At 39.5% G+C, this 27,936-nt stretch overlaps 1 protein-coding gene and 1 pseudogene across 2 annotated transcripts; one reads left to right on the top strand and one right to left on the bottom strand.

Moving 5' to 3' along the window:
- LOC126059999 (cytochrome P450 2C42-like) overlaps window positions 1-27,936 on the bottom strand; it is a 122,158-nt pseudogene that overhangs the window by 74,503 nt on the left and 19,719 nt on the right.
- Window positions 60-27,140, top strand: LOC126059556 (cytochrome P450 2C42-like). 2 transcript variants are annotated; one of them, XM_049855318.1, is made up of 9 exons: window positions 60-336; window positions 1,199-1,345; window positions 1,510-1,681; window positions 4,430-4,590; window positions 6,165-6,341; window positions 8,702-8,843; window positions 10,248-10,435; window positions 11,823-11,964; window positions 26,959-27,140. In XM_049855318.1, the coding sequence occupies exons 1-9, from the start codon at window positions 169-171 to the stop codon at window positions 27,138-27,140; spliced, it is 1,479 nt and encodes a 492-aa protein (XP_049711275.1). In that variant the 5' UTR covers window positions 60-168. The 2 variants fall into 2 exon arrangements, with proteins under 2 accessions (XP_049711275.1, XP_049711276.1); XM_049855319.1 differs by having other exon boundaries at window positions 1,199-1,361; window positions 1,532-1,681.

Here is a 27,936-nt window from a genome sequence, read left to right as displayed (position 1 = left end):
TCATTCACATTGTTGCAAACAGCAGTAGTTATGTAAGCTCCACTCAGAAGGGAACTACAGTGAATCTACTTGATTGGTGACTTTAAGTCACGAGTTGCATTCACAGGCAGTGTTTTAAAGCTTTCAATTTCAAGCTCATAGTTGCCTGAGTAAGAAGAGAAGGCTTCGATGGATCTAGCCGTGGTCCTCGTGCTCTGTCTCTCCAGTTTGCTTCTCTTTTCACTCTGGAAACAGAGCTACGGGAAAGGGAAGCTCCCGCCTGGCCCCACTCCTCTCCCAATTATTGGAAATAGCCTGCAGTTAAATTTTAAGAATATCAGCAAATCTTTACACGATGTAAGTATAACTTATGCTCCTCCAGTGGCTGCACAAGGTAAGCAAATCAATCCCCACTTTTAAATAAAATTTATTTCTTGAGGTGAAGTATTAATATAGATCACTGTAAAACAAAACACTCCCTCTGGGTTTTGCAGTTTCTGTTGGTTTTTTTAATCTGGTCATTGTCAGAAACAGAGGAATGAAGTAATGCATTTTGGGAAAAGATAATCATTAAGGTCATTGTAAGATAGAAGCAAATTTGTAAGAGTAAGTTGGTGACATGGCAAAAGTAGGGAGTATGGCTGTCCTTCATTGTTTCACATTCGTTTGCTATTATATTCTGGCTGAAGGTAAATGGTGTTGGAAGGGTTTTGTGATTAGGCAGTCCATTCAGGAGTCATCTATGGTATAAGCCATGTGTTTTGTTCAGATTAGCCATAAAAATTAAACTTCTCCTAAGAAGCAGATTACGCCTGATGTCAAGGGAACAGCGATGGGCTGAGGACCAGCCAAATTTGGATCTTCTGTTTGTTAGCTATGGGACACTGGGAACTACATTTAAATTCTCACAGCCTCAGTTCTCTTATCTGAAAGATAGTGGTAAATAAACATGCTTAAGGTGTTGATGTGATGATTAGCTGTACTAATATATGGAACAAGTATCTGTTCCATTGCCTGGCACATCAGAGACCCTCCTTAAATGACATCTATAAAATCACCATCATCATCATGTCTGTATAAAATTAAAAAATATTTGAAATTGGATGTGGTATAACAAAAACATCAAGAATATGATGACAATACAGCTGAATAATGCACAGCATACAGATCAAATAGTGACTCCTTTTGCTAATATTTGCATCCATTTTGCTTTTCCCAGCTCTCAAAAACCTATGGCCCTGTGTTCACCCTGTATTTGGGCATGAAGCCCACAGTGGTGTTGCATGGGTATGAAGCAGTGAAGGAAGCCCTGATTGATCAGGGAGAGGAGTTTTCTGGAAGAGGCAGTTTCCCAGTGTCTGAAAAAGTTCATAAAGGACTTGGTAGGTGTGGCTGGGTGTGCCTTAGGCAGCGGTAATGGTGGGTGGGGAGGACTGAACAGAGATTGAAGGGCTGCTCAGACAGAGCCTGGCCCATCCACATGGCTTCTTACGGCAGTGGCATCTTCCTCACCAGCAACCTCCCTCCTAGTTTCTGTTCTTTTGCCTGACAGGAGTCGTTTTCAGCAATGGAAAGATGTGGAAGGAGACCAGGCGCTTCTCCCTCATGACCCTGCGGAATTTTGGGATGGGGAAGAGGAGCATTGAGGACCGTGTTCAGGAGGAAGCCTGCTGCCTAGTGGAGGAGTTGAGAAAAACCAAGGGTGGATGATTCTTTACTCTGTATCACTGACCTTAACAGATGGCTCTCTCCTCTAATGGCATCCATTAGATATATTTCAGGGGAGGCTAGGTCTTTCCTTACCTGTAGAGACTATCAGCCCACAGGTGGAGGAAGGAGGGTTTGAAGCAGAGAACATGGGAGCATTTGTGTATCTATGCTGTGTGTGGGTACTTGATTGTGCACAACGATGTAGGTATAAAAGGCTCTTTTATTCTTTCCAGGCTTTGTTTGTTTTCAAAAGAGAGAGTTATGAAAATAGATTTTGAGTCTCATTTTCTCAGAGAGTTAAAGAGCATAGCATTATTGTGCATTACCCATTCCAGAACATTTCACTGGGGAATACTTGTCAAGTGGACACTTTGGGAATGACCTCATCACACCCCTGTGGGCCACGAAGCAAGTGTCCCGTGTTTTCACTTTACTGAACTCTACATGTACAGTCAGCCTCACTGACATGTCTGAGGGCTTCTGCCAAGGCTCAGACTTGCAGTCCTGACCAAGAAGGATTATTGTCTATGGTGTTCATTGTCTAGGTATCTCTTCGTGTAACTCTTATCAATTGTGATTTCTCTATAAACACAGGATAATTTTTTAAAACTATCAGCATGAATTACTTAATGTTACTCATTACGAACTGTTTTGATTTATATTTTTAAGAAAACATGCTAATAATCAAAATATATGCTAAGAATAAGAATAAATCTGTAAAATACACATACCAGTGTATAAAATGACTTAGTTAAGTAGATTTCAATTCATGTTTATAATTCCTTACTCTGTCTTCCCTAACTGTCAGTGACTCACTTTTCAGATTTGCTTACTTTCCCCCCCATAATTGGACTTTGGGTTACATTTGTTAATTATTTAGCACAGTGGTTAAGAGCTAGGCTGCTAACCAAAAGGTCAGCAGATACAATCCACCAACTATTCCTTGGAAACCCCATGAGGCACTTCTGTCTACTCTGTCCTGTAGGGCTGCTATGAGTCAGAATCAACTCGATGGCAACAGATAGGTGCACAGTGGTAGTGCCACAGTGGTTCAGCGCCGAGTTGCTAACTGAAAGGTCAGTGTTCCAACACACCAACTACTCTTCAGGAGAAACAGGGAGCAGTCTGCCTCCGTAAGATTTACAGCCTTAGAAACCTTATGGGGCAGTTCTACTCTGTCCTACAGGGTCACTGAGTTGGAATCTACTGGACGGCTGTGGGTACCAGCTCTAATGACCTGTAAAGTGCTTCTAACATTGACTCTGATTTTCATCCTGGATTTCAAATTACCCTGGTTTTTAATTTCTTCTTTCAAATGGAAGGAAAAAAAGACTGAAAATTAGATTGTAGCTGTGAATCACACACAATGAAATCCCAAAGTCTTCCAAAATATCCCCAATACCTTAGCTAAAATAAAATTTTTTCTGAAAGCATCAAGCCCTGGAGTGCTTCAGCTTTCAGCTGAAATGGGGCCAAGGAAAGGACCAGCTAACTCAAGAGGTATCCTATTTACTCTGTGCCCTATCATTTCTTCATAACAGTTTTGATTCAAGTCACTCTAATTACATCTACAAATGTGTATATGTGGGCTTTTTATATATGAAGTTTATCAATCATTTAATAGACCTCCCACAAAGAGAAAACATTTTCTCTGCTTTAATTTCGTTATCTGAAAAATGATGGAATTGACCTAAGTAATGGACAAATTTTAAAAAGTACATTATAACATACTGTACGAGTCAGGAGCCAACTGAATGGCGGCTAACAACATATTCCGTTGATGACTATACACAGCAATATCCTAGAAGTCTGCAAGAAGGCAGTCTATGCCCAAATAAATTAAATTTGGGGCTGTTTCAGATGTTAAATACTACTTCCTAGAGCAGTAAATCCTTTTTTTCCCCCTACATTAAATGATGAAATAAAAGAACTTCTCCTATCAATTTAGCCTTTTTTTCCCCAACCTGTAATTTAAGTTTGAAAAAAAAAAGTTTCATTCTACATTTATTTTAGACAAACCTATCTAACCTCTTATATTTTTTGTGCATTCGTGTTAGTTTTTTGACTCATACAGCATGGATGGTTTTTTACTTCTGTACATTTGTTCCGTCAGATACCAGAATCTACCCGTAATCTCTCTCTTTAGTCTTCCCCTCTGCTGGTTATACACACAGTGCCTTCAAATATTCATTGTATATAAAAAGTTTTCAGGTCCCTAACTATTCTCTTTTTCCCCATATTAATGCATAACTGTCTACAGGCTTTGCAGACAAAAGTCATTGTGCACTGATACCTTGAATCATTAGGTACTTTGATGAGCAACAAAACACCTGTGAAATCATAAGTATTAGTGGAAAAAAAAAATAAGAAAAAAAGTGGCCTGTTAGATTGTTTTTTCCTCAAAACTAACAAAGACCTGGGTTAGAATGGTGTAAATACAAGTAATGGATGTGAATGGCATATTTGAGAAACCATTATTAAAGTAGCTGAAATGGAATGGTTGGTCAGTTCACGTTTAAGGGGAAAGCAATATATTCATTTATGAATGCTACTTTTTTTGCCAATAAGGAAATTTGTGGGTAGATATTGCTTCAAAGTTTCTAAAATTACCTTTATCTGTTATCTGAAACTCAGAATCTACTCCATGGCAACAGGTTTGGTTTTGATTTTGCTTATCTGAAAGATAATACATTTTATATGTATAATTTAACGGTGCTTTTTCATATTTCCCATTCTTTAGCCTCACCCTATGATCCTACTTTCATCCTGGGCTGTGCTCCCTGCAATGTGATCTGCTCCATTATTTTCCAGAATCGTTTTGATTATACAGATCAGGATTTTCTGAACTTAATAGGAAAATTGAATGAAAACATACAGATTCTGAGCTCCCCATGGGTCCAGGTGAGGCGAAGCTCCTTTCTTCCTGAGAAATCATTTCTGTTTCTTTCTCTGACAAGTACAAAATTCTATATGGACCAAGCTGTTAAGTTTGAACACAGAAGTCCTGCTTAGGGTCTGTTATGGATTGAATTGTGTTCCCTAAAAAAGCGTGTTGTAAATCCTAATCCCTGTACCTGTGGTTATAATCCCTTTTGGTAATGAGCTTTCTTTGTTATGTTAATGAGACACTATTATTGTATGGTGTGTTTTAAGCAATCTCTTTTGAGATTTAAGAGATTAAACAAGCAAGTAAACTAGCAGAGATGGGGGAAGAGAGATACCAAGCCACATCCAGATTGCTCAAGAACAGAAGCTCATAGAGACAAGGATCTTCCTCCAGGGCCAACAGAGGGAGAAAGCCTTAGCTGGCACACTGAATTCAGACACCTGGCCTCCTAGACTGTGAGAAAATAAATTTGTTTGTTAAAACCACCCATTTATGGTATTTCTGTTGTATAGCAGCACTAGATATCTAAGATGGAGCCATGGAGTGAACATGACTAAAAGATAACCCTGCCCTTTATTTTACAGACTAGAAAACAATACCTAGAATACAGAGCTGTCTTCAAGCACATGAGCTCTCTGTCCAGTCATTTTTCCACTAAACCCCAAACCCAGTTTCCATAAAGTATTTTGATGACTGCCCAAAAGCATGCCCATAGCACTCAGTAGAGATCCAAGGCCCTTGTTGAAAGGCTTCCATTACGTATAAGGATTGTCTTCCATTCAGCGCCTAGCGACCTCTTTATCAAATTAGTTGGCAGAAATATTCTAGTTTAGAATATAAAGGAAGGAGAATGTTTGGGACCACAGATGCTACCAGAAAGTGCTACCGAACATAGGGGTGTTTGATGCTTCAGTTGTGATCCTACTTGATCAGGTAACTCAGTTAGGCATGAGAAAATTATTGAGTTTCATGGTGTATGAATCATAAACAAACATCACAGCTTTACCCTGTGCTGAGCTGTACTCTGCCTGAATGATAATTGCTTGATCTTAGAGAAGTCAGTTAATTGCTCTTTTGCATAGTTACTTCATTCATGAAATGCTAAGTTTGCTGTCATGGTAATTTCAAGCTCCTCTCAATTCCAGAAGATTGATTCTATTTCTGAGATTGCTTGATAGAGGCAGAAGCAGCCATGACTAGCTTTGTGCTCCATATCAGGTTGTCCAGCTCCCTTAACCTATGTTCTCGTTAACAAAATTTGAGTCATACTAATTTATATCAACCTTTATTTCCCGTCTGCAGGGAAGAATTAATGTAAAAACTTAAGAGGAGTAATATAAAGATGATTTTATACTGTACAAATGAGTATAGGAAATGATCATCATCTTTGATCCTCTGATCAGAATTTTCTCCCTCCATTCTTTCTATGAGCATAAAGAATTACATGTGTAGTAAAAAAGCTTCCCCTCACATTGGAGGCCATATTTTATTCATCCTTATACGCCCAGTTTCTAACCAAGTTTTGTCACATGGCATATATGACTTCGTGAAATATTTTTTATTTAATAAGGGTTTTTTTCCCTTTTAGGTCTGCAATAGTTTTCCCTTATTCATTGATTATTTGCCAGGGAGTCATAACAAACTCTTTAATAATATTGCTTATTCAAAAAGTTACATTTTGGAGAAAATGAAAGAACACCAGGAAACCTTGGACATTAACAATCCTCGGGACTTCATTGATTGTTTCCTGATCAAAATGGAACAGGTAAGATGTTAGATGCTGCTCAGTTACTTGTTTACTTGTGCAGTTTGTGGTTCATTGAATAGTTCTGTACTCGATAAGGATGTTTAAATGATCAGGCAAGTAATGTTTGGCAAGCATTTTAGGTACCTCTTGAGTGCATGGATCTGCACTAAACATGGAATAATTTAAAATTGAATGGTTAAATAGAGTACATGGACCTTGTTCTTTAAGTACTAATAATCAGCCTAAAAAGAAACAGAATGCACACCTGAGTTGAAATGGAAGCAATTACAAACAAGTCAGAAAATAGAAAATATCCTGCCATCAGATGAAGATGGAAATGATCATTGCACCCAGTGTATGGGACAGTGAGATGGCATATTTGCAATGAGGGATAGGATAGGGTATTTCAGATGGGCTGAATGGTATATGCAGAGGTTCAGAGGCTTGTGGTGGCAATGGGATCAGGTGGAAGAGAGAAGCCTTAACTGAGTGTAACCAAAAATGAATTTGGACAGATATGGAGCTGGATTTTGGAGTCTCTTAGGTAACTTATAAATATGAATGTTAGCATGGCAAGTTTTTATTTGATCGAGTACATGTATGAGTCAGCACAAGAATAAAATGCCAATGATTTTTAAGAAAATTATCCCAGGAATTGTGTAGAATGATCTGTATGATGCGAATGGAGATCAAGGCCAGCTGGAAGATTGTTAATTTATTTACACTTAGTTTCAATGAGAGTGTGGACCATGGAAATGCAGAGGTGTTTGAAATAAAATGAAGAATGTCCATCTTGTCATATTGTCAGAAATCTAGGAAGACAATCAAGTAGGTATTGCCATGAAAGTCAAAGAAGAAGCAATATTTTAGAAGAAACAGATTTTTTAAAAATTGGGAAGCAAAGAATGCTTTATTTGGGAAGGCTTTTGATTTTTGTTAAGAGTTTGTGTCTGAGGAGGCCAATTGTTGCTGTTTGTCACTGAGTCAATTCTGACTCATACTGACCCTATATGACCCGATAGAGCTGCCCCACAGGGTTTCCTTGGCTAAAATCTTTACAGGAGCATATCACCAGGTCTTTTCCTGCACGGATCAGCTGGTGGGTTAAAACTGCCAACCTTTCAGCCAGCAGCCTAGTGTTTAACCATTGCACCACCAGATTTTGTGTCATAAGAAGCCTATAACCCAAAAAACCAGACCCATTGCCTTCGAGTCGATTTTGACCCATAGTGACCCGAGAGTGCCAAAACATAGGGGGTTATATGGAAATGTCAGTAAGAGAGCAGGTGTCATATTTGTGAAGTTTCACCAACGAGGCAAAGATTCAGACAGTCACCACTTCATAGCACTGGGCAGAAATGAGAAATCAGTCAGTAGGACAAAATGAGAAGAAATCAAAGATGCTGAGAGAGGTGACATTCAAAGAATTAGCCATGGAATTTGAGCCGGACCTGTCAAATCGTATGCTCCAGATGGAATGTAATATGGGAGTTGGAATGGTTTGAAGACACTGGAGAAAGAAACACATTACCTTCCTCTGTCTGCCCGCCTCCTCTGCTGCTACAGCAGTGAATGATTCTTACCCTTTAGGGGGTCCAGTTTCTATGAGAATCTGATTAAAGATGTGGACACATTTCCAGAAGACTGCACCTACCTGAGTTCTCTGTATTTTGTTCACATATAGAGGGGATTCCTAATGCTTTGAAGCCTCTCTAATTATCCCAGGTTAAGGGAGGGCCCTAAGGTCTCTCTGGTATTTCAATTTCAATTGACTATTTCCTCAATATTATATTAAATAATAGATTGTGTTTGTCTACAAATAAGAGAAAAATCCAATTAACAGTGGCTTAAACAAATAGTGGGTTTATTTACCTCACATACAAGGAGTCTCATGTTGGGCCAGGCAAGAACTAGTACAGTAGCCCTGAAGCATCATGGAGTCAGGTACCTCCCATTTTTCCTCACCGTACTTAGTATACAGACCTTCATCTTCATGCTTAACTCCTCATATTCCAAGATGATGTCTGCCCCACCTGCACCTTCATATCTGTATTTGAAGTAAGAAGAAAGAAAGAGAAGAAGTGGCACCACATGGCTTCTGCTTATATCTTATTGGCAAGAACTATGTTCCATGGCGCACCTAGATGCAAAAGGCTGGCAAATGGAAATTTTAGATAAGAAGGGGAAAAATAGATAGGAAATGAAAATTGGGTCATCTAATTTCCAGTGTCTGCCACACCATAAGGAATTTTCCTTAAAAAAAGAACTCTCTAATTTCCAAGTTTGCTTAACTTTATAACAATCTGAGTTATTTTGATTTCATTGTAATTAAACATGCTGGCAAAGTAATTTGTCAAACTGTTGCATAATATTCCTAGGAAAAGGACAATCAAGAGTCTGTATTTACTATTGAAAACTTGATAATCACTATAAGTGATGTGTTTTCTGCTGGGACAGAGACAACAAGTACCACACTGAGGTATGGACTCCTGCTTCTGCTAAAGCACCCAGAGGTCACAGGTATGACCACAGATGGTGGGCGGGGTGAAATTCAGAAAGGAAGTTGACAAGACACTGCGAGTGTTTTCCATCTTGATTCTCTTAGAGAAGCTTCATTATTTAAATTTCTGTGACACCATGTATACTTTCTTCAAGTTTAATGAAGGGAAAGAATGAGACAATTTGCACAATATGGGAGGGTGACTGAGAGAAGGGAAGGAGAATGTAGGCAGTAGGCAAGGTGATAAAGCTCTAGCACAGTGTCAGGATTCCATGGGAGAAAATATAAGGCAGGGAAGGCTACTGGGCACCAGGAGCCCTGCTGGTGTACTGGTTAAGAGTTCGGCTGCTAACCAAAGGTCGGCAGTTCGAATCCGCCTGCTATTCCTTGGGAAACCCTATGGGGCAGTTCTATTCTGTCCTATAGGTCCACTGTGAGTCCGAATCGACTCGACAACAATGGGACTGGGCACCAGACCTAGAAAACATCCAATTCAGAATGGACTGGGTGGATACAGCAGGTGTGAGGGAAGCCACCAAGAACAAAAGGGAAGTGATCGATTTTCTAAGGTTTTGCAATAATTAGTAAATTATTTGAAACATTTACCTGAGCATTTGGAAATTATTGAGAAAATCTGGAATTGAAATAGTTTTAAACCCCAGAATGTAGAAAAATTGAAACAGAATCTTATCAGTGAACAATATTTATGTAGTCCTAAGGATGTAAATAATAAATACTGATATAAAAAAATTGTGATAGAATTGATTGGGAAAAATGGAGTGATGGGAAGTGTGTGTGTGTGTGTGTATGCATGTATTTTCTAAGAGATTGGTAGTACAGATGTAAGTGATCTTCATCCTTACAAGGACATCATTAAATATTGTCTAAAAATGGATAAATCAAGAAATAAAAGTCATTATTTAGAAATACGAACATAAATTTCAGAGGAGTGATTCAAAGTGGCTACCTTTGGGGAGTGGGAGAAATTGCACAAACACACAACACACACACACACACCTAAATATAAATATGATAGTAAAATTTAATTTTTGAAACATAGTATATTATTTTGATATAAAATTAATATTTTATTCCTGTTTTTCCTTCTGCAAGAGTAGTAATTTCTTGAGCTAATTATACGCTATTTATATTTTGAAATGTTTAACCTTTTCTTTTTGTATTAGTTATCCTGTAGGCTAATATACATATATGTATGTACAGATTTACTCTCATACCTAGCTTGTAGGAGAGTTAATGTGTCTGTATTATAGCAATTCTCTCTCTGTCTAGGTGTACTTCTGATCATATAAATTATGGTTATAACAGTGTTGGGACACTTTCAGAACACTTCATGTAAACCTGAATTGCCATGGCAACTGTGCAAATTTTCTCCTTTTCATCAGTTCTTATTTATGCCTTATCAGCTAAAGTCCGGGAAGAGATTGACCGTGTGGTTGGCCGACACCGGAGCCCCTGCATGCAGGACAGGAGCAGCATGCCCTACACGGATGCTGTGGTGCACGAGATCCAGAGATACATTGACCTTATCCCCACCAACCTGCCCCATGCGGCGACCCAAGATATTAAATTCAGGAACTACCTCATCCCCAAGGTAAGATTTGTTTCTCCTACAATGCACCTCAGTGCTCTTGAACTTCCATATTTGCAGTATGATTCCAGTCCACTACCAACACAGGATGAAAGAAATGAAAAAGGCCTAAGTTTATGCCTCTTGATGGATTTTACGTTCTTTCCAATTTGGGGCTCTAAAGGTTTATAATAAGTCTTGGTATCTGGCAGTGTAAGTCTTCAAAATTTGTTATGCTTCTTTAGGGTTGTTTTAGATAATCTTAGCTGCTTACATTTCCGAATAAATTCTAGTATTACAGTAAAGAAACGGCTGCATAAATTAAGATGTCAGGAGCACCATATATATAGGGGAATTGAGAAAACCACCCGCATGCTCAGGGCAAGATGCACACTCAGAAATTACCTGAGAAAACACTATGCTTTCACCTCTAGCTGATTGCTAGGCTCAGTGCAAGCTTGGCAAAGTGCTGAAGGATAACTGGTGTCATAGTTATCTAGTGCTGCTATAACAGAAATACCAAAAGTGGATGGCTTTAACAACAAAACAATACAAAACCCATTGCTGTTGAGTCGATTCCAACTCATAGCAACCCATAGGACAGAGTAGAACTGCCCCATAGGGTTTCCAAGTAGTGCCTGGTGAATTCAAACTGCTGACCATTTGTTTAGCATCTGCAGCTCTTAAACATTACGCCACCAGGGTTTCCAGCTTTAACAAAGAGAAGCTTATGTCCTCACAGTAAAGTATGCTAAAAGCCCAAATTCAGGGCATCAGCTACAGGGGAAGCCTTTCTCTCTCTCTGTTGGACTTCTCGTCAATCTTCTCCAGAACTAGAAGCTTCTCCACACAGGAACCCCAGGTCTAAAGGGCACACTCTGCTCCCAGCACAGCTTTCTTCGTGGTATGAGGCCCCCACTCTCTGCTTGCTTCCCTTTCCTTTTATCTCTTGTATGATAAAAAGTGGTGCAGGCCACACTCCAGGAGAGCTCCCTTTACATTGGATCCGGATGTGACTTTAGTAAGGGTGTTATAATCCCACCCTAACCCTCTTTTTAACCCTCTTTAGTATAAAATTACAATTACAAAATGGAGGGCAACCATACAATACTGAGAATCATGGCCTAATCAAGTTGACACATATTTGGAGAAGACACAATTCAATCCAAGACAACTGGGATAGGTTTTTGTTTTTGTTTATCTTTTTTCACCTGACAACAAGGAAATCTCTGTCAAAACACTAGCTAAACATAAGCTAAGAAAAAAAAAGAACACACACATCCAGGAAGGCAGTCATAGCAAAAATAGTTAAGAGACGTCACTAAATAAACAGACAATTAGGGACTTTGACAATTAAAAAAAAAGACGAAACCCTGAGTCTACTCAGTTTATTTGTGTCTGTTTATTTCAGGGTATGACCATATTAACATCACTGACTTCTGTGCTTCACGATAACAAAGAATTCCCCAACCCAGAGACATTTGACCCTGCTCACTTTCTGGATGAGAGTGGCAACTTTAAGAAGAGCGACTACTTCATGGCTTTTTCAGCAGGTAATAGAAATTTATATCCATCTGTAATTCCAGGGACAGGATACATATATGAGATAGTTGGGACTTGCATGATTCCTATTCTGGGCCTGGTAGACTTGCTCCTTGTACATGATCATAAGCACCACAACCAATGCCCATGAGCTCTCCCATTCATGAAAAATCCTCATTATTGGGCAATATCAGTGGGTCCTTGAGGATGTGACCCAGTTCTCCCAAAGTAAGAATGCTAGAGAATGTGTTGATTGATTTCTGCTTTCAAAAACGTCACAGAATTCCTGATGAAAACTCTCAATAAGGTAGAAATAGAAGGGAAATTTCTCAACATAATAAAAGGCATCTATACAAAACCAACAACCAATGTCATTCTCAATGGAGAGGCTGAAAACATTCACACCGAGAACAAGAACAAGACAAGGATACCCATTATCAACGTTCCTATTTAACATTGTGAAATAAAAAACATCTCAGCTGTTATTCTGTCAATCCCTGGAACCTTGTTTTTTGCCAATGCCTTCAGTGCAGCTTGGACTTCTTCCTTCAGTACCATCAGTTCCTGATCATATGCTACCTCCTGAAATGGTTGAATGTCAACCAATTCCTTTTGGTAAAGTGACTGTGTATTCCTTTGACCTTCTTTTGATGCTTCCTGTGCCATTTAATATTTTCCCCATAGAATCCTTCAGTATTATAACTTGAGGCTTGAATTTTTTTCTTCAGTTCCTTCAGCTTGAGAAATGCCAGGTGTGTTCTTCCTTTTGGTTTTCTAACTCCAGGTCTTTGCACGTGTTATTATAATATTTTACTTTGTCATCTCAAGTCACCCTTTGAAATCTTCTTTTCAGCTCTTTTGCTTCATCATTTCTTCCTTTGCTTTAGCTACTCAACACTCAAGAGTAAGTTTCAGGGTCTCCTTCCAACATCCATTTTGGTTTTTTCTTTCTTTCCTGTCTTTTTAATGATCCCTTACTTTCTTCATGTATGATGTCCCTAATGTCATTCCAAAATTCATCTGATCTTCAGTCATCCAATATTCAGTGCATCAAATCTGTTCTTGAGATGGTCTCTAAATTCAGGTGGGATAAACTCAAGGTCATACTTTGGCTCTCATAGACTTGTTCTAATTTGAAAGACAACTACCCGGCTGTCTTATTTATCTTGTGCTGCTGTAACAGAAATACCAAAAGTGAATGGCTTTATCAAACAGAAATTTATTTTCTCACAGTCTAGAAGGCTAGAAGTCCAAATTCAGAGTGTAAGCTCCAAGAGAAGGCCTTCTCTCTGTGTCAGCTCTGGAGGGAGGTCCTTCTCAACAATCTTGCCCTGGACTAGGAGCTTCTCCACACAAGGACCCTGGATCAGAAGGAGTGCTCTGCTCCTGGTGCTTCTTTCTTGGTGGTATGAGATCCCCACTCTCTGCTTGCTTCCTTTTCCTTTTACCTCTTGTAAGATAAAAGGTTATACAGGCCACACCCCAGGGAAACTCCCTTTACACTGGATCGGGAATGTGACCCGAGCAAGGGTGTTAAATCCCACCCTAATCCTCTCTAGCCAGAGGCAGAGATTATGATTTATAACACATAGGAAAATCACAAAATGAGGGACAACCACACAATACTGGGAATCGTGGCCTAAACAAGTGGACACAGATTTTGGGGGGACATAAATTCAATCCATGACACCATCCAACCAACTAGAAGAGATCTATATTTATGCCTATTCCCAAGAAAGGAGATCCAACAAAATTTGGAAATTATCTAACAATATCATTAATATCACACACAAGTAAAATTTTGCTGAAGATCATTCAAAAGCAGATGCAGCAGTACATCCACAGAGAACTGCCAGAAAATCAAGCCGAATTCAGAAGACAACATGGAACGAGGGATATCATTGTTGATGTCAGATGAAGCCTGGCTGAAAGCAGAGAATACCAGAAAGGTGTTTACCTGCATTTTATTGACTATGCAAAGGCATTTGCCTATGTGAATCATAACAAATTATGGATAACAGTGTGAAGGATGGGAATTCTGGAACACTTAATCGTGCTCATGATGAACTGTACATAGGTCAAGAGGCAGTTGTTTGAACAGAACAGGGGATACTGCTTGTGGCTTCAAGTCAGGAAAGGGTTGTATCCTTTCACCATACCTATTCAATCTGTATACTGAGCAAATAATCCCAGAAGCCAGACTATATAAAGAAGAATACAGCATCAGGCTTGAAGGAAGACTCATTAACAACCTGTGTTATGCAGATTACACAACCTTGCTTGCTGAAAGTCAAGAGGACTTGAAGCAATTACTGATGAATATCAAAGACCAGAGCCCTCAGTGTGGCTTACACCTCAACATAAAGAAAACAAAATCCTCACAACTGGACAAATAAGGAACATCATGATAAACAGAAAAGATTGAAGTTGTCAAGGATTTCATTTTACTTGGATTCACCACCCATGGAAGCAGCAGTCAAGAAATCAAAAGACACATTGCACTGGGTAAATCTGCTGCCAAAGACCTCTTTAAAGTGTTGAAATGCAAAGTGGTCACCTTGAGAACAAAGGTGGACCTGACCCAACTATGGTGTTTTCAGTTGCCTCATATGCATGTGAAAGCTGTACAATGAATAAGGGAGACCTAAGGAGAATTGACGCCTTTGAATTGGTGTTGGCAAAGAACATTGAATACACCATGGACTGCCAAAAGAACAAACAAATCTGTCTTGGATGAAGTACAACAAGAATGCTCCTTAGAAGCAAGCATGGCAAGACTACCTCTCACATACTTTGGACATGCTATCAGAAGGGATCAGTCCCTGGAGTAGGACATCATGCTTAGTAAAGAAGAGGGTCAGCAAAGTAGATGGATTGACACAGTGGTTGCAAAAATGCATTCAAGTATAACAGTAATTATGAGAATGGTGCAGGATCAGGCAGTATTTCATTCCATTGTGTATAGGGTCACTATGAGTCAGAATCGACTCAATGACACCTGACAACAACAACATTTAACATTGTGCTTGAAATCCTAGCTAGAGTAATAAGGGAAGAAAAGAAATAATGGGCACCCAAATTGGTTTAAATTTTTTAGTTTAAATTGGTAGGAAAAAGTAAAACTATCCCTATTCACGGATGATGTGATACTATACATACAGAACCTTAAAGACTCCACAAGAAAACTCCTGGAACTAAAAAAAAGATTCTGCAGAGAAGCAGGATATAAGATAAACATGCAAAAATCATTTGGATTCCTATACACTAATAAAGAGAACTATGGAAAGGAAATCAGGAAAGCAATACCATTTATAATAGCCCCTAAAAAAAAAAATAAATAAAATACTTAGGAATAAATTAAACCAGGGAAGTAAAAGACCTATACAAAGAATACTACAAAATACTACTGCAAGAAACCAAAAGAGGACTACATAAATGGGAAAACATATCATGCTCACAGAAGGAACTGTCAATTCTACCCAAAGCAATCTACAAATAAAATGCAAACACAATCCAAATACCAACAGCATTCCTTAACGAGATAGAAAACTAATCACAAATTTTATATGGAAAGGAAAGAGGCCCCAGTTAAGTAAAGCATTATTGAAAAAAAGGAGCAAAGTAGGAGGCCTCATGCTACCTGACCACAGAGCCTAATACACAGCTATGGTAGTCAAAACAGCCTGGTACTGGTACAAACACAGATACATTGACCAGTGTAACAGAATCAAGAAGCCAGATGCAAATCCATCTACCTACAGCCACCTGATCTTTGACAAAGTCACAAAGTCCATCAAATGGGGAAAAGGCAGCCTTTTTAACAAATGGTGCTGGAAAAACTGAATGTCCATCTGTAAAAAAATGAAATAGGACCCATACCTCTCACGCCATACACAAAAACTAATTCAAAATGGATCAAAGACCTAAATATAAAATCAAAAACTATAAAGATTACAGAAGACAAAATAGGGTCAACACTAGGGGTCCTAATATGTGGCATAAACAGCATACAAACCATAACAATACAATATGCAAACATCAGAAGATAAGTTAGATAACTAGGGTCTTCTAAAAATTAAACACTTATACTCACCAAAAGACTTCGCCAAGAGTAAAAAGAGAACCTATAGACTGGGAAAAAAAATTTTGGCTATGGCATATCTGACAAAGCTCTAGTCTCTAAAATCTACAGGAAAATCCAACACCTCTACAATAAAAAGACAAATAATCCAATTAAAAAATGGGCAAAGGATAGGAACAGACATTTCTCCAAAGAAAACCTTCAGGTGGCTAACAGACATATGAGGAAATGCTGGCTATCACTAGCCATTAAAAAATGTAAATCAAAACCACAATGAGATACCATCTCACACTGCCATTACTGGCATGAATCAAAAAACAGAAAATAACAAATGTTGGAGAGGTTGTGGGGAGATTGAAATTCTTATGCACTGCTAGTGGTACAACCATTTTGGAAAACAATACGGCAGTTCCTTGAAAAGCTAGAAATAGAAATACCATACAATACAGCAATCCCACTCCTAGGAATATATCCTAGAGAAATAAGAGCCGTCACACAAATAGACGTATGCACACTTTCACTGCAGCATTATTCACAATAGCAAAAAGACGGAAACAGCCTAAGTACCCATTAACAGGTGAATGGATAAACAAACTATGGTACATAAAAAAAAAAAAAAAAAATTTTTTTTTTTTTTTTTTTGGTACATACACACAATGAAATACTATGCAAAGATAAAGAACAATGATGAATCTGGGAAACATCTCACAACACAGATGAATCTGGAGAGCATCACGCTGAGTAAAATAAGTCATTTACAAAAGGACAAATACTGTGTGAGACCACTATTATAAAAACACATGAAAATGTTTTCACACAGAAAGAAACAATCTTTGATGATTACCAGGGAGGTAGAGATGGGGAGGAAAAAACACTAACTACATAATAGAAAAGTGGTAACTTTGGTGAAAGGTAAGACAGTACCCAATACTGGGGAAGTCAGCACAGCTTAACCAGGGCAAGGTCATAGAAGCGTCACAGACACATCCAAATGCCCTGAGAGACTGAGCTACTGGGCTGAGGGCTGGGGACCACGATCTTGGGGAACATCTAGTTCAATTGGCATAACATAGTCTTTAAAGAAAATGTTCTACATCTGGGGTCTTAAAAGCCTGCGAGCGGCTTTTACTGGTCCCACCCTGTCTGGAGCAAGGGAGAATGAAGAAGACCAAAGATGCAAGGCAAAGATTAGTCCAAATGACTAATGAACCACAAATACCACAACCTCCACCAGACTAAAACAACTAGATGGTGTGTGGTTACCATCACTGACTGCTATGGCAGGGATCACAATAAAGGGTCCCTGACAGTGGGAGAAAAATGTAGAACAAAATTCAAATTTAGAAAAAAAAAAAAAGCCAGGCTTGCTGGTCTGACAGAGACTGGAGAAACCCCAGGAGTATGGCTCCCGGACACCCTTTCAGCTCAGTACTGAAGTCACTCCTGAGGTTCACCCTTCAGCCAAAGATTAGACAGGTCTATAGGACGGCACTGGGTTATAGGATCAACAATAACACACGTGAGGGACGTGCTTCATAGTTCAATCATGTGTATGAGACTAATGGGCACATCGGCTGAATAGAAAAGACGAGAAGGTAAGAAAGGACCAGAAAACTGGACAAATGGAAACAGGGTACCTGGAGTGGAGAAGGGAAGAATGTTGACACATCACGGGGTTGGCAACCAATGTCACAAAGCAATTTGTGTGTTAACTGTTTAATGAGAAACTAATTTGCTCTGTAAAGTTTCACCTAAATCACACACACACACACACACGTGTATATATATATATATACATAAATACATCACAGAGCTACCCAATAAAAAAGCTCTTCCTAGAAGGTAAAATTCGTTTAGACTTTCTTCAACTACTATGAGTATGGTATCTAATACCACAACTTTACTGAGTACCTTCTATGTGGTGCCCCTCACCCCCCAGGCTGAGCTCTGGAGATAGAAATAGCCACACAGTCTGGGTAATCAGGGGCTCACACACTAGTTAGGGAAGCAGGTGGATAAACAGATCATTATAATCCAGTACAACTAATAATGTGAGACAGAGAAGCACAGGCTGTTCTAGGGCCAAGAAAGGAAAGTCATTGGTTTCCTGTTCTCTTATACCCCACAGTGAGGAATAAAATGCAATCAACTATATACTGATAGAAGCAATGACATATGAGCTGCTTAACAAGGGGCATGGAGCTAGGAAAGAAGAGAGGGCAGGGCATTTTTACAGAAGTAATGGACCACAGGGACAAAAGCAAGACATTTGTATATATTTAGACTATCAGAACCTCCTACCGAGTAACCGTGGGGTCAGGAAAACCATGGGAATGAGGCAGCATACACTGCAACGGTTCCGGAACAGCCTGCTCTTCCTCCAATCATTATCCTCCTTGGTTATCAGGGTCTCCTCATCTGCAGTGTGTGTGCTGAGCTTCTGGTCAAGGTGTCGCTTTCATTTATTCTATGGCCTTTGATGCTTGCTTGGGTCTGGCATTGTAGGTACCAACAAAACAAGGACTGGGTCCTCCCTTCTAGGAACTCACCTTTCATCAGCATAGAAAAGTAAATAGAGAATTATGATTCAGGGTGATCCATGACTGAATGGAAGCATGGATATGATGCTGAGGAAACCCAGAGACACAGATTCTACTGCCTGGGGGGATCACAAAGATTGTAAAGAGGAAATGATATTTGAATTAAGTCCTGAAGGAAACTTAAGAGAAGTGCATCTTATTCAAAATGAAAAGCATGAGATACAGCTTGAAATTATGTTGTGACTGAGATTGATGAAGAATGGGTATGGCTAGAGCTGAGAGCAGAATGTAAAGGGTGGAAGAAAAATGAAATGTCAGGCTGGGAACAGAATGTGAAGTCTAGGTCAAATAATTCAGGTGTTAACCTAGAGGACAGGCACATGGGAGTGACATGTTTAGACTTGCACTTTTCAAAGTACAAAAGGAAAAAAATCTCTGGATGAACTTTGTGCTAGAGGTAGAAAGGGAAACACAGATAGGTGAACCCCCTCCTCTCAGTCCTTCTCTCCTTAATTAGGCTCAAAAAGTGATCTGGCTGTGTTTCTAGACAAGTATTGACAGAAAGTTGAAATACCAAAATAGCAGTTCTAATGTGGGAAGACTTAATGAAGTTCTTGGCATAAAGATGATTGTTGTTGTGAGTTGCTGTGGGGTCAGCTCCAACTGAAGGCAACCTTATGTGTAACAGAATGAAACATTGCCTAGTCCTGCATTTTCATGATTTTTATTATGTTTCAGTCCATTTTTAAAGCTATTGTGTCAATCCATCTTATTAAGGGTTGTCTTCATTTTCACTGACCCTCTAAAGATGGTAATAAATATTTGTTGAATGAAGGATGTTCGTTCAAATAAGACATTAGGTGGATAGCAACTGTGTCCATTCTTCTGTCCATCTTTCTATCCAACCATCCTGCCTTCCACCCATCCATCTATTTAATTATTCATCAAAGAGATAATGCACACTCTTTGTGTTCCAGTTCAGAAATATACTGTTCAAGGAGTAATCAAACTCTGCGTTTTTTTTTTTTTTTATAATAACTTTTATTAAGCTTCAAGTGAACGTTTACAAATCCAATCAGTCTGTCACATATAAGTTTACATACATCTCACTCCCTACTCCCACTTACTCTCCCCGTCTTGAGTCAGCCCTTTCAGTCTCTCCTTTCTTGACAATTTTGCCGGCTTCCCTCTCTCTCTATCCTCCCATCCCCCCTCCAGACAAGAGTTGCCAACACAATCTCAAGTGTACACCTGATATAATTAGCTCACTCTTCATCAGCGTCTCTCTCCCACCCGCTGACCAGTCCCTTTCATGTCTGATGAGTTGTCTTCAGGGATGGTTCCTGTCCTGTGTCAACAGAAGGTCTGGAGAGCATGGCCGCCGGGATTCCTCCAGTCTCAGTCAGACCATTAAGTTTGGTCTTCTTATGAGAATTTGGGGTCTGCATCCCACTGCTCTCCTGCTCCCTCAGGGGTCCTCTGCTGAGCTCCCTGTCAGGGCAGTCATCGATTGTGGCCGGGCACCAACTAGTTCTTCTGGTCTCAGGATGATGTAGGTCTCTTGTTCATGTGGCCCTTTCTGTCTCTTGGGCTCTTAGTTGTCATGTGGGCTTGGTGTTCTTCATTTTCCTTTGCTCCAGGTGGGTTGAGACCAATTGCTGCATCTTAGATGGCTGCTTGTTAGCATTTAAGACCCCAGACGCCACATTTCAAAGTGGGATGCAGAATGATTTCATAATAGAATTATTTTGCCAATTGACTTAGAAGTCCCCGCAAACCATGTTCCCCAGACCCCCGCGCTTGCTCCGCTGAGCTTTGAAGCATTCATTTTATCCCGGAAACTTCTTTGCTTTTGGTCCAGTCCAATTGAGCTGACCTTCCATGTATTGAGTGTTGTCTTTCCCTTCACCTAAAGCAGTTCTTATCTACTGATTAATCAATAAAAAAACCCTCTCCCACCCTCCCTCCCTCCCCCCCTCGTAACCACAAAAGTATGTGTTCTTCTCAGGTTTACTATTTCTCAAGATCTTATAATAGTGGTCTTATACAGTATTTGTCCTTTTGCCTCTGACTCATTTTGCTCAGCATAATGCCTTCCAGGTTCCTCCATGTTATGAAATGTTTCAGAGATTCGTCACTGTTCTTTATCGATGCGTAGTATTCCATTGTGTGAATATACCACAATTTATTTACCCATTCATCCGTTGATGGACACCTTGGTTGCTTCCAACTTTTTGCTATTGTAAACAGAGCTGCAATAAACATGGGTGTGCATATATCTGTTTGTATGAAGGCTCTTGTATCTCTAGGGTATATTCCGAGGAGTGGGATTTCTGGGTTGTATGGTAGTTCTATTTCTAACTGTTTAAGATAACGCCAGATAGATTTCCAAAGTGGTTGTACCATTTTACATTCCCACCAGCAGTGTATGAGAGTTCCAATCTCTCCGCAGCCTCTCCAACATTTATTATTTTGTGTTTTTTGGATTAATGCCAGCCTTGCTGGTGTGAGATGGAATCTCATCGTAGTTTTAATTTGCATTTCTCTAATGGCTAATGATCGAGAGCATTTTCTCATGTATCTGTTGGCTGCCTGAATATCTTCTTTAGAGAAATGTGTGTTCATATCCTTTGCCCACTTCTTGATTGGGTTGTTTGTCTTTTTGTGGTTGAGTTTTGACAGAATCATGTAGATTTTAGAGATCAGGCGCTGGTCGGAGATGTCATAGCTGAAAATTCTTTCCCAATCTGTAGGTGGTCTTTTTACTCTTTTGGTGAAGTCTTTAGATGAGCATAGGTGTTTGATTTTTAGGAGCTCCCAGATATCGGGTTTCTCTTCATCATTTTTGGTAATGTTTTGTATTCTGTTTATACCTTGTATTAGGGCTCCTAGGGTTGTCCCAATTTTTTCTTCCATGATCTTTATCGTTTTAGTCTTTATGTTTAGGTCTTTGATCCACTTGGAGTTAGTTTTTGTGCATGGTGTGAGGTATGGGTCCTGTTTCATTTTTTTGCAAATGGATATCCAGTTATGCCAGCACCATTTGTTAAAAAGGCTGTCTTTTCCCCAGTTAATTGACACTGGTCCTTTGTCAAATATCAGCTGCTCATACGTGGATGGATCTATGTCTGGGTTCTCAATTCTGTTCCATTGGTCTATGTGTCTGTTGTTGTACCAATACCAGGCTGTTTTGACTACTGTGGCTGTATAATAGGTTCTGAAGTCAGGTAAGGTGAGGCCTCCCACTTTCTTCTTCTTTTTCAGTAGTGCTTTGCTTATCCGGGGCTTCTTTCCCTTCCATATGAAATTGGTGATTTGTTTCTCTATCCCCTTAAAATATGACATTGGAATTTGGATCGGAAGTGCGTTAAATGTATAGATGGCTTTTGGTAGAATAGACATTTTTACTATGTTAAGTCTTCCTATCCATGAGCAAGGTATGTTTTTCCACTTAAGTATGTCCTTTTGAATTTCTTGTAGTAGAGCTTTGTAGTTTTCTTTGTATAGGTCTTTTACATCCTTGGTAAGATTTATTCCTAAGTATCTTATCTTCTTGGGGGCTACCGTGAATGGTATTGATTTGGTTATTTCCTCTTCGGTGTTCTTTTTGTTGATGTAGAGGAATCCAAGTGATTTTTGTATGTTTATTTTATAACCTGAGACTCTGCCAAACTCTTCTATTAGTTTCAGTAGTTTTCTGGAGGATTCCTTAGGGTTTTCTGTGTATATAATCATGTCATCTGCAAATAGTGATAACTTTACTTCTTCCTTGCCAATCCGGATACCTTTTATTTCTTTGTCTAGCCTGATTGCCCTGGCTAAGACTTCCAACACGATGTTGAATAAGAGCGGTGATAAAGGGCATCCTTGTCTGGTTCCCGTTCTCAAGGGAAATGCTTTCAGGTTCTCTCCATTTAGAGTGATATTGGCTGTTGGCTTTGCATAGATGCCCTTTATTATGTTGAGGAATTTTCCTTCAATTCCTATTTTGGTAAGAGTTTTTATCATAAATGGGTGTTGGACTTTGTCAAATGCCTTTTCTGCATCAATTGATAAGATCATGTGGTTTTTGTCTTTTGTTTTATTTATGTGATGGATTACATTAATGGTTTTTCTGATATTAAACCAGCCTTGCATACCTGGTATAAATCCCACTTGATCAGGGTGAATTATTTTTTTGATGTGTTGTTGGATTCTATTGGCTAGAATTTTGTTGAGGATTTTTGCATCAATGTTCATGAGGGATATAGGTCTATAATTTTCTTTTTTTGTAATGTCTTTACCTGGTTTTGGTATCAGGGAGATGGTGGCTTCATAGAATGAGTTGGGTAGTATTCCGTCATTTTCTATGCTTTGGAATACCTTTAGTAGTAGTGGTGTTAACTCTTCTCTGAAAATTTGGTAGAACTCTGCAGTGAAGCCGTCCGGGCCAGGACTTTTTTTTGTTGGGAGTTTTTTGATTACCGTTTCAATCTCTTTTTTTGTTATGGGTCTATTTAGTTGTTCTGCTTCTGAATGTGTTAGTTTAGGTAGGTAGTGTTTTTCAAGGAATTCATCCATTTCTTCTAGGTTTTCAAATTTGTTAGAGTACAATTTTTCATAATAATCTGAAATGATTCTTTTAATTTCATTTGGTTCTGTTGTGATGTGGTCCTTCTCATTTCTTATTCGGGTTATTTGTTTCCTTTCCTGTATTTCTTTAGTCAGTCTAGCCAATGGTTTATCAATTTTGTTAATTTTTTCAAAGAACCAGCTTTTGGCTTTGTTAATTCTTTCAATTGTTTTTCTGTTCTCTAATTCATTTAGTTCAGCTCTAATTTTTATTATTTGTTTTCTTCTGGTGCCTGATGGATTCTTTTGTTGCTCACTTTCTATTTGTTCAAGTTGTAGGGACAGTTCTCTGATTTTGGCTCTTTCTTCTTTTTGTATGTGTGCATTTATTGATATAAATTGGCCTCTGAGCACTGCTTTTGCTGTGTCCCAGAGGTTTTGATAGGAAGTATTTTCATTCTCGTTGCTTTCTATGAATTTCCTTATTCCCTCCTTGATGTCTTCTATAACCCAGTCTTTTTTCAGGAGGGTATTGTTCATTTTCCAAGTATTTGATTTCTTTTCCCTCGTTCTTCTGTTATTGATCTCTAGTTTTATTGCCTTGTGGTCTGAGAAGATGCTTTGTAATATTTCGATGTTTTGGACTCTGCAAAGGTTTGTTTTATGACCTAATATGTGGTCTATTCTAGAGAATGTTCCATGTGCGCTAGAAAAAAAAGTATATTTTGCAGCAGTTGGGTGGAGAGTTCTGTATAAGTCAATGAGGTCAAGTTGGTTGATTGTTGTAATTAGATCTTCCGTGTCTCTGTTGAGCTTCTTACTGGATGTCCTGTCCTTCTCCGAAAGGGGTGTGTTGAAGTCTCCTACTATAATTGTGGAGGTATCTATCTCGCTTTTCAGTTCTGTTAAAATTTGATTTATATATCTTGCAGCCCTGTCATTGGGTGCGTAAATATTTAATATGGTTATGTCTTCCTGATCAATTGTCCCTTTTATCATTATATAGTGTCCTTCTTTATCCTTTGTGGTGGATTTAAGTCTAAAGTCTATTTTGTCAGAAATTAATATTGCTACTCCTCTTCTTTTTTGCTTATTGTTTGCTTGATATACTTTTTTCCATCCTTTGAGTTTTAGTTTGTTTGTGTCTCTAAGTCTAAGGTGTGTCTCTTGTAGGCAGCATATAGATGGATCGTGTTTCTTTATCCAGTCTGTGACTCTCTGTCTCTTTATTGGTGCATTTAGTCCATTTACATTCAGGGTAATTATAGATAAATAAGTTTTTAGTGCTGTCATTTTGATGCCTTTTTATGTGTGTTGTTGACAATTTCATTTTTCCACATACTTTTTTGTGCTGAGGCGTTTTTCTTAGTAAATTGTGAGATCCTCACTTTCATAGTGTTTGACTTTATGTTAGTTGAGTCGTTACGTTTTTCTTGGTTTTTGTCTTGAGTTATAGAGTTGTTATACCTTTTTGTGGTTACCTCATTATATACCCCTATTTTTCTAAGTAAAAACCTAACTTGTATTGTTCTATATCGCCTTGTATCACTCTCCATATGGCAGTTCAATGCCTCCTGTATTTAGTCCCTCTTTTTGATTATTGTGATCTTTTACCTATTGACTTCCATGATTCCCTGTTATGTGTATTTTTTTTTTAATTAATCTTAATTTGTTTGTTTTTGTGATTTCCCTATTTGAGTTGATATCAGGACGTTCTGTTTTGTGACCTTGTGTTGTGCTGATATCTGATATTATTGGTTCTCTGACCAAACAATATCCTTTAGTATTTCTTGTAGCTTTGGTTTGGTTTTTGCAAATTCTCTAAACTTGTGTTTGTCTGTAAATATCTTAATTTCGCCTTCATATTTCAGAGAGAGTTTTGCTGGATATATGATCCTTGGTTGGCAGTTCTTCTCCTTCAGTGTTCTGTATATGTCGTCCCATTCCCTTCTTGCCTGCATGGTTTCTGCTGAGTAGTCAGAACATATTCTTATTGATTCTCCCTTGAAGGAAACCTTTCTTTTCTCCCTGGCTGCTTTTAAAATTTTCTGTTTATCTTTGGTTTTGGTGAGTTTGATGATAATATGTCTTGGTGTTTTTCTTTTTGGATCAATCTTAAATGGGGTTCGATGAGCATCTTGGATAGATATCCTTTCGTCTTTCATGATGTCAGGGAAGTTTTCTGTCAGAAGTTCTTCAACTATTTTCTCTGTGTTTTCTGTCCCCCCTCCCTGTTCTGGGACTCCAATCACCCGCAGGTTATCCTTCTTGATAGAGTCCCACATAATTCTTAGGGTTTCTTCATTTTTTTTAATTCTTTTATCTGATTTTTTTTCAGCTATGTTGGTGTTGATTCCCTGGTCCTCCAGATGTCCCAGTCTGCATTCTAATTGCTCGAGTCTGCTCCTCTGACTTCCTAGTGTGTTGTCTAATTCTGTTATTTTATTGTTAATCTTTTGGATTTCTACATGTTGTCTCTCTATGGATTCTTGCAACTTATTAATTTTTCCAGTATGTTCTTGAATAATCTTTTTGAGTTCTTCAACAGTTTTATCAGTGTGTTCCTTGGCTTTTTCTGCAGATATCCTAATTTCATTTGTGATATCATTAAGCATTCTGTAAATTAGTTTTTTATATTCTGTATCTGATAATTCCAAAATTGTATCTTCATTTGGGAAAGATTTTGATTCTTTTGTTTGGGGAGTTGGAGAAGCTGTCACGGTCTGCTTCTTTAAGTGGTTTGATATGGATTGTTGTCTCCGAGCCATCACTGGGAAACTAGTTTTTCCAGAAAATCCGCTAAAAAAAAACTGCAGTCAGATCCCTATCAGAGTTCTCCCTCTGGCTCAGGCTATTCAGATGTTAATGAAGCCGCCTGGGGAGGGTGGGGGAGGGAACAGAGAGATAGGAGAGTAGCACCTCAGAATATAGCCAGAGTTGCTTGTCTTGCTTGGAATGACTCTTATATCTGAGATTCCCGCGGGCGCGTCGCCTATGTGTGCTGTCTGTGTGGAGATTGCCCCCGGGGGGTCTGGCCCGCTGGAGTCACGGTCAGATCCTCCACTTCCAGCCCCACGCCCAGCGTCAAGGCTCCCCTACTGGGACGGTGCACTCTCGACTCCAAAATCAGTCGCTGCCTCCCGGGGACTTCTCGTCCCTCCAGCCGCGTGGCCGTGCCGCCCCCGTGAACCAGGTGGGCCCCCTCCCGGGGTTAGTTCAGATGGGTGGAGTAGCTCCCCGTGCTTGTGCCGCGACCGAGTGTCCCGGCTGGAACGCTGTTCTCCCCGCTCCAATACCAGTCGCTGCCTCCCGGGGACTTCTCCTACCGGCTGCGTCCCACGCCGCCCGCGCGACCCGGATGGTCACCTTCCCGGGGTTAGTTCAGGGGGTGGAGCAACTCTCCGTGTTTATGGCGTACCTGCGTGCAGTCCAAATCCCTGTGGGACGGTTCCCCGGCTCGGATGCTACTCTTTCTGCTCCAAGATCAGTCACTGCCTCCCGGGGACTTCTCCTAACGGCTGCGTCCCACGCCGCCCGTGGAACCGGCTAGTCCCCCTCCCGGGGTTAGTTCAGGGGGGTGGAGCAGGTCTCTGTGCTTGTGCCGTACCTGACTGGTATGCTGGCTCCAGGCTCTGGAAACAATCGCTGCTTCCCCATATTAGTTCGTTCTCCGTCTCTAAATCTGTGTTTGTTGTTCAGGGTTCGTAGATTGTTATGTATGTGATCGATTCACTTGTTTTTCCGTGTCTTTGTTGTAAGAGGGATCCGAGGTAGCGTCTGCCTAGTCCGCCATCTTGGCTCCGCCTCTCAAACTCTGCGTTTTTTATTTTCAGGAAAACGTATTTGTCTGGGAGAGGGCCTGGCCCGCATGGAGCTGTTTTTATTCTTCACTGCCATTTTACAGAACTTTACCTTGAAGCCTCTGGTTGACCCAAAGGACATCGATACCAACCCAGTTGAAAAAGGGTTTGCCTCTGTGCCACCCAAGTACCAGCTCTGCTTTATTCCTGTGTGAAGGACAGATAGATCGTCTGACTGCATCTGTGCTGTTATCTGCAAATCCCCTCTATTGGGCATCATTCACTCCCTTCCCAGTACTAGGAATGCCTTTCTCTGAACTCTACTCTTCACATTTCCCTATTCCTTCAAGATCCAGTGAAAATCCAACATCCATTCAGGAGTTTTCTGAGTTACTTTGCATAAATTTACATGCTATTCTCCACACTCTGTAATAGTTGTATTGGCTACCATATGCTTTAATATTTATCTGAATTATTAATTATATTATCACTTTGAAACAGAGCAAAAATTATTAGCGTGTAACAATTCAAATCCATTTTTCCTCTGTGTTTTCTAAAGAAAAAAAATTTATTATTTGCTGGGACATTTTTTAGACTTTTCTTCTTTTGGACACAATACAAGTAAAAAATTAAAAAAAAAAAAATGGAGTCCTCAGTGGCCATGCTGGTCCTCATAATGATAAACACAGAGAAGGAACAAGGGAGGCAAGGGCAGAAAAGCTCTCTTGACTGAGTGTCATCTAGAAATAGTTGAGATTTGGATTTGAAAGCAAAAGAAAGTATGTCAAAGAGCACCTCCAACCTGTAAGGGAACATCGCATCGAAAGGATCAGCAATGGGGAGGAATGAACATTTAGTATTAGAATTCATGCCTCCACTTTGTTGTCACCAGAACCACCAACCCAGTGCCGTCGAGTCGATTCCGACTCACTAAATAAAGATTTGAAATCTTTCTATTCTTGTGTCTGACCTGGGTCCAAGTATTAATATATGTTTTCATATTGCTAATCA

The sequence above is a fragment of the Elephas maximus genome, chromosome 16, assembly GCF_024166365.1.
Source record: "Elephas maximus indicus isolate mEleMax1 chromosome 16, mEleMax1 primary haplotype, whole genome shotgun sequence".
NCBI lineage: Eukaryota > Metazoa > Chordata > Mammalia > Proboscidea > Elephantidae > Elephas > Elephas maximus.
Note: the sequence above shows the minus strand (reverse complement) of the source record. Positions and strands in the feature narration are given on the sequence as shown.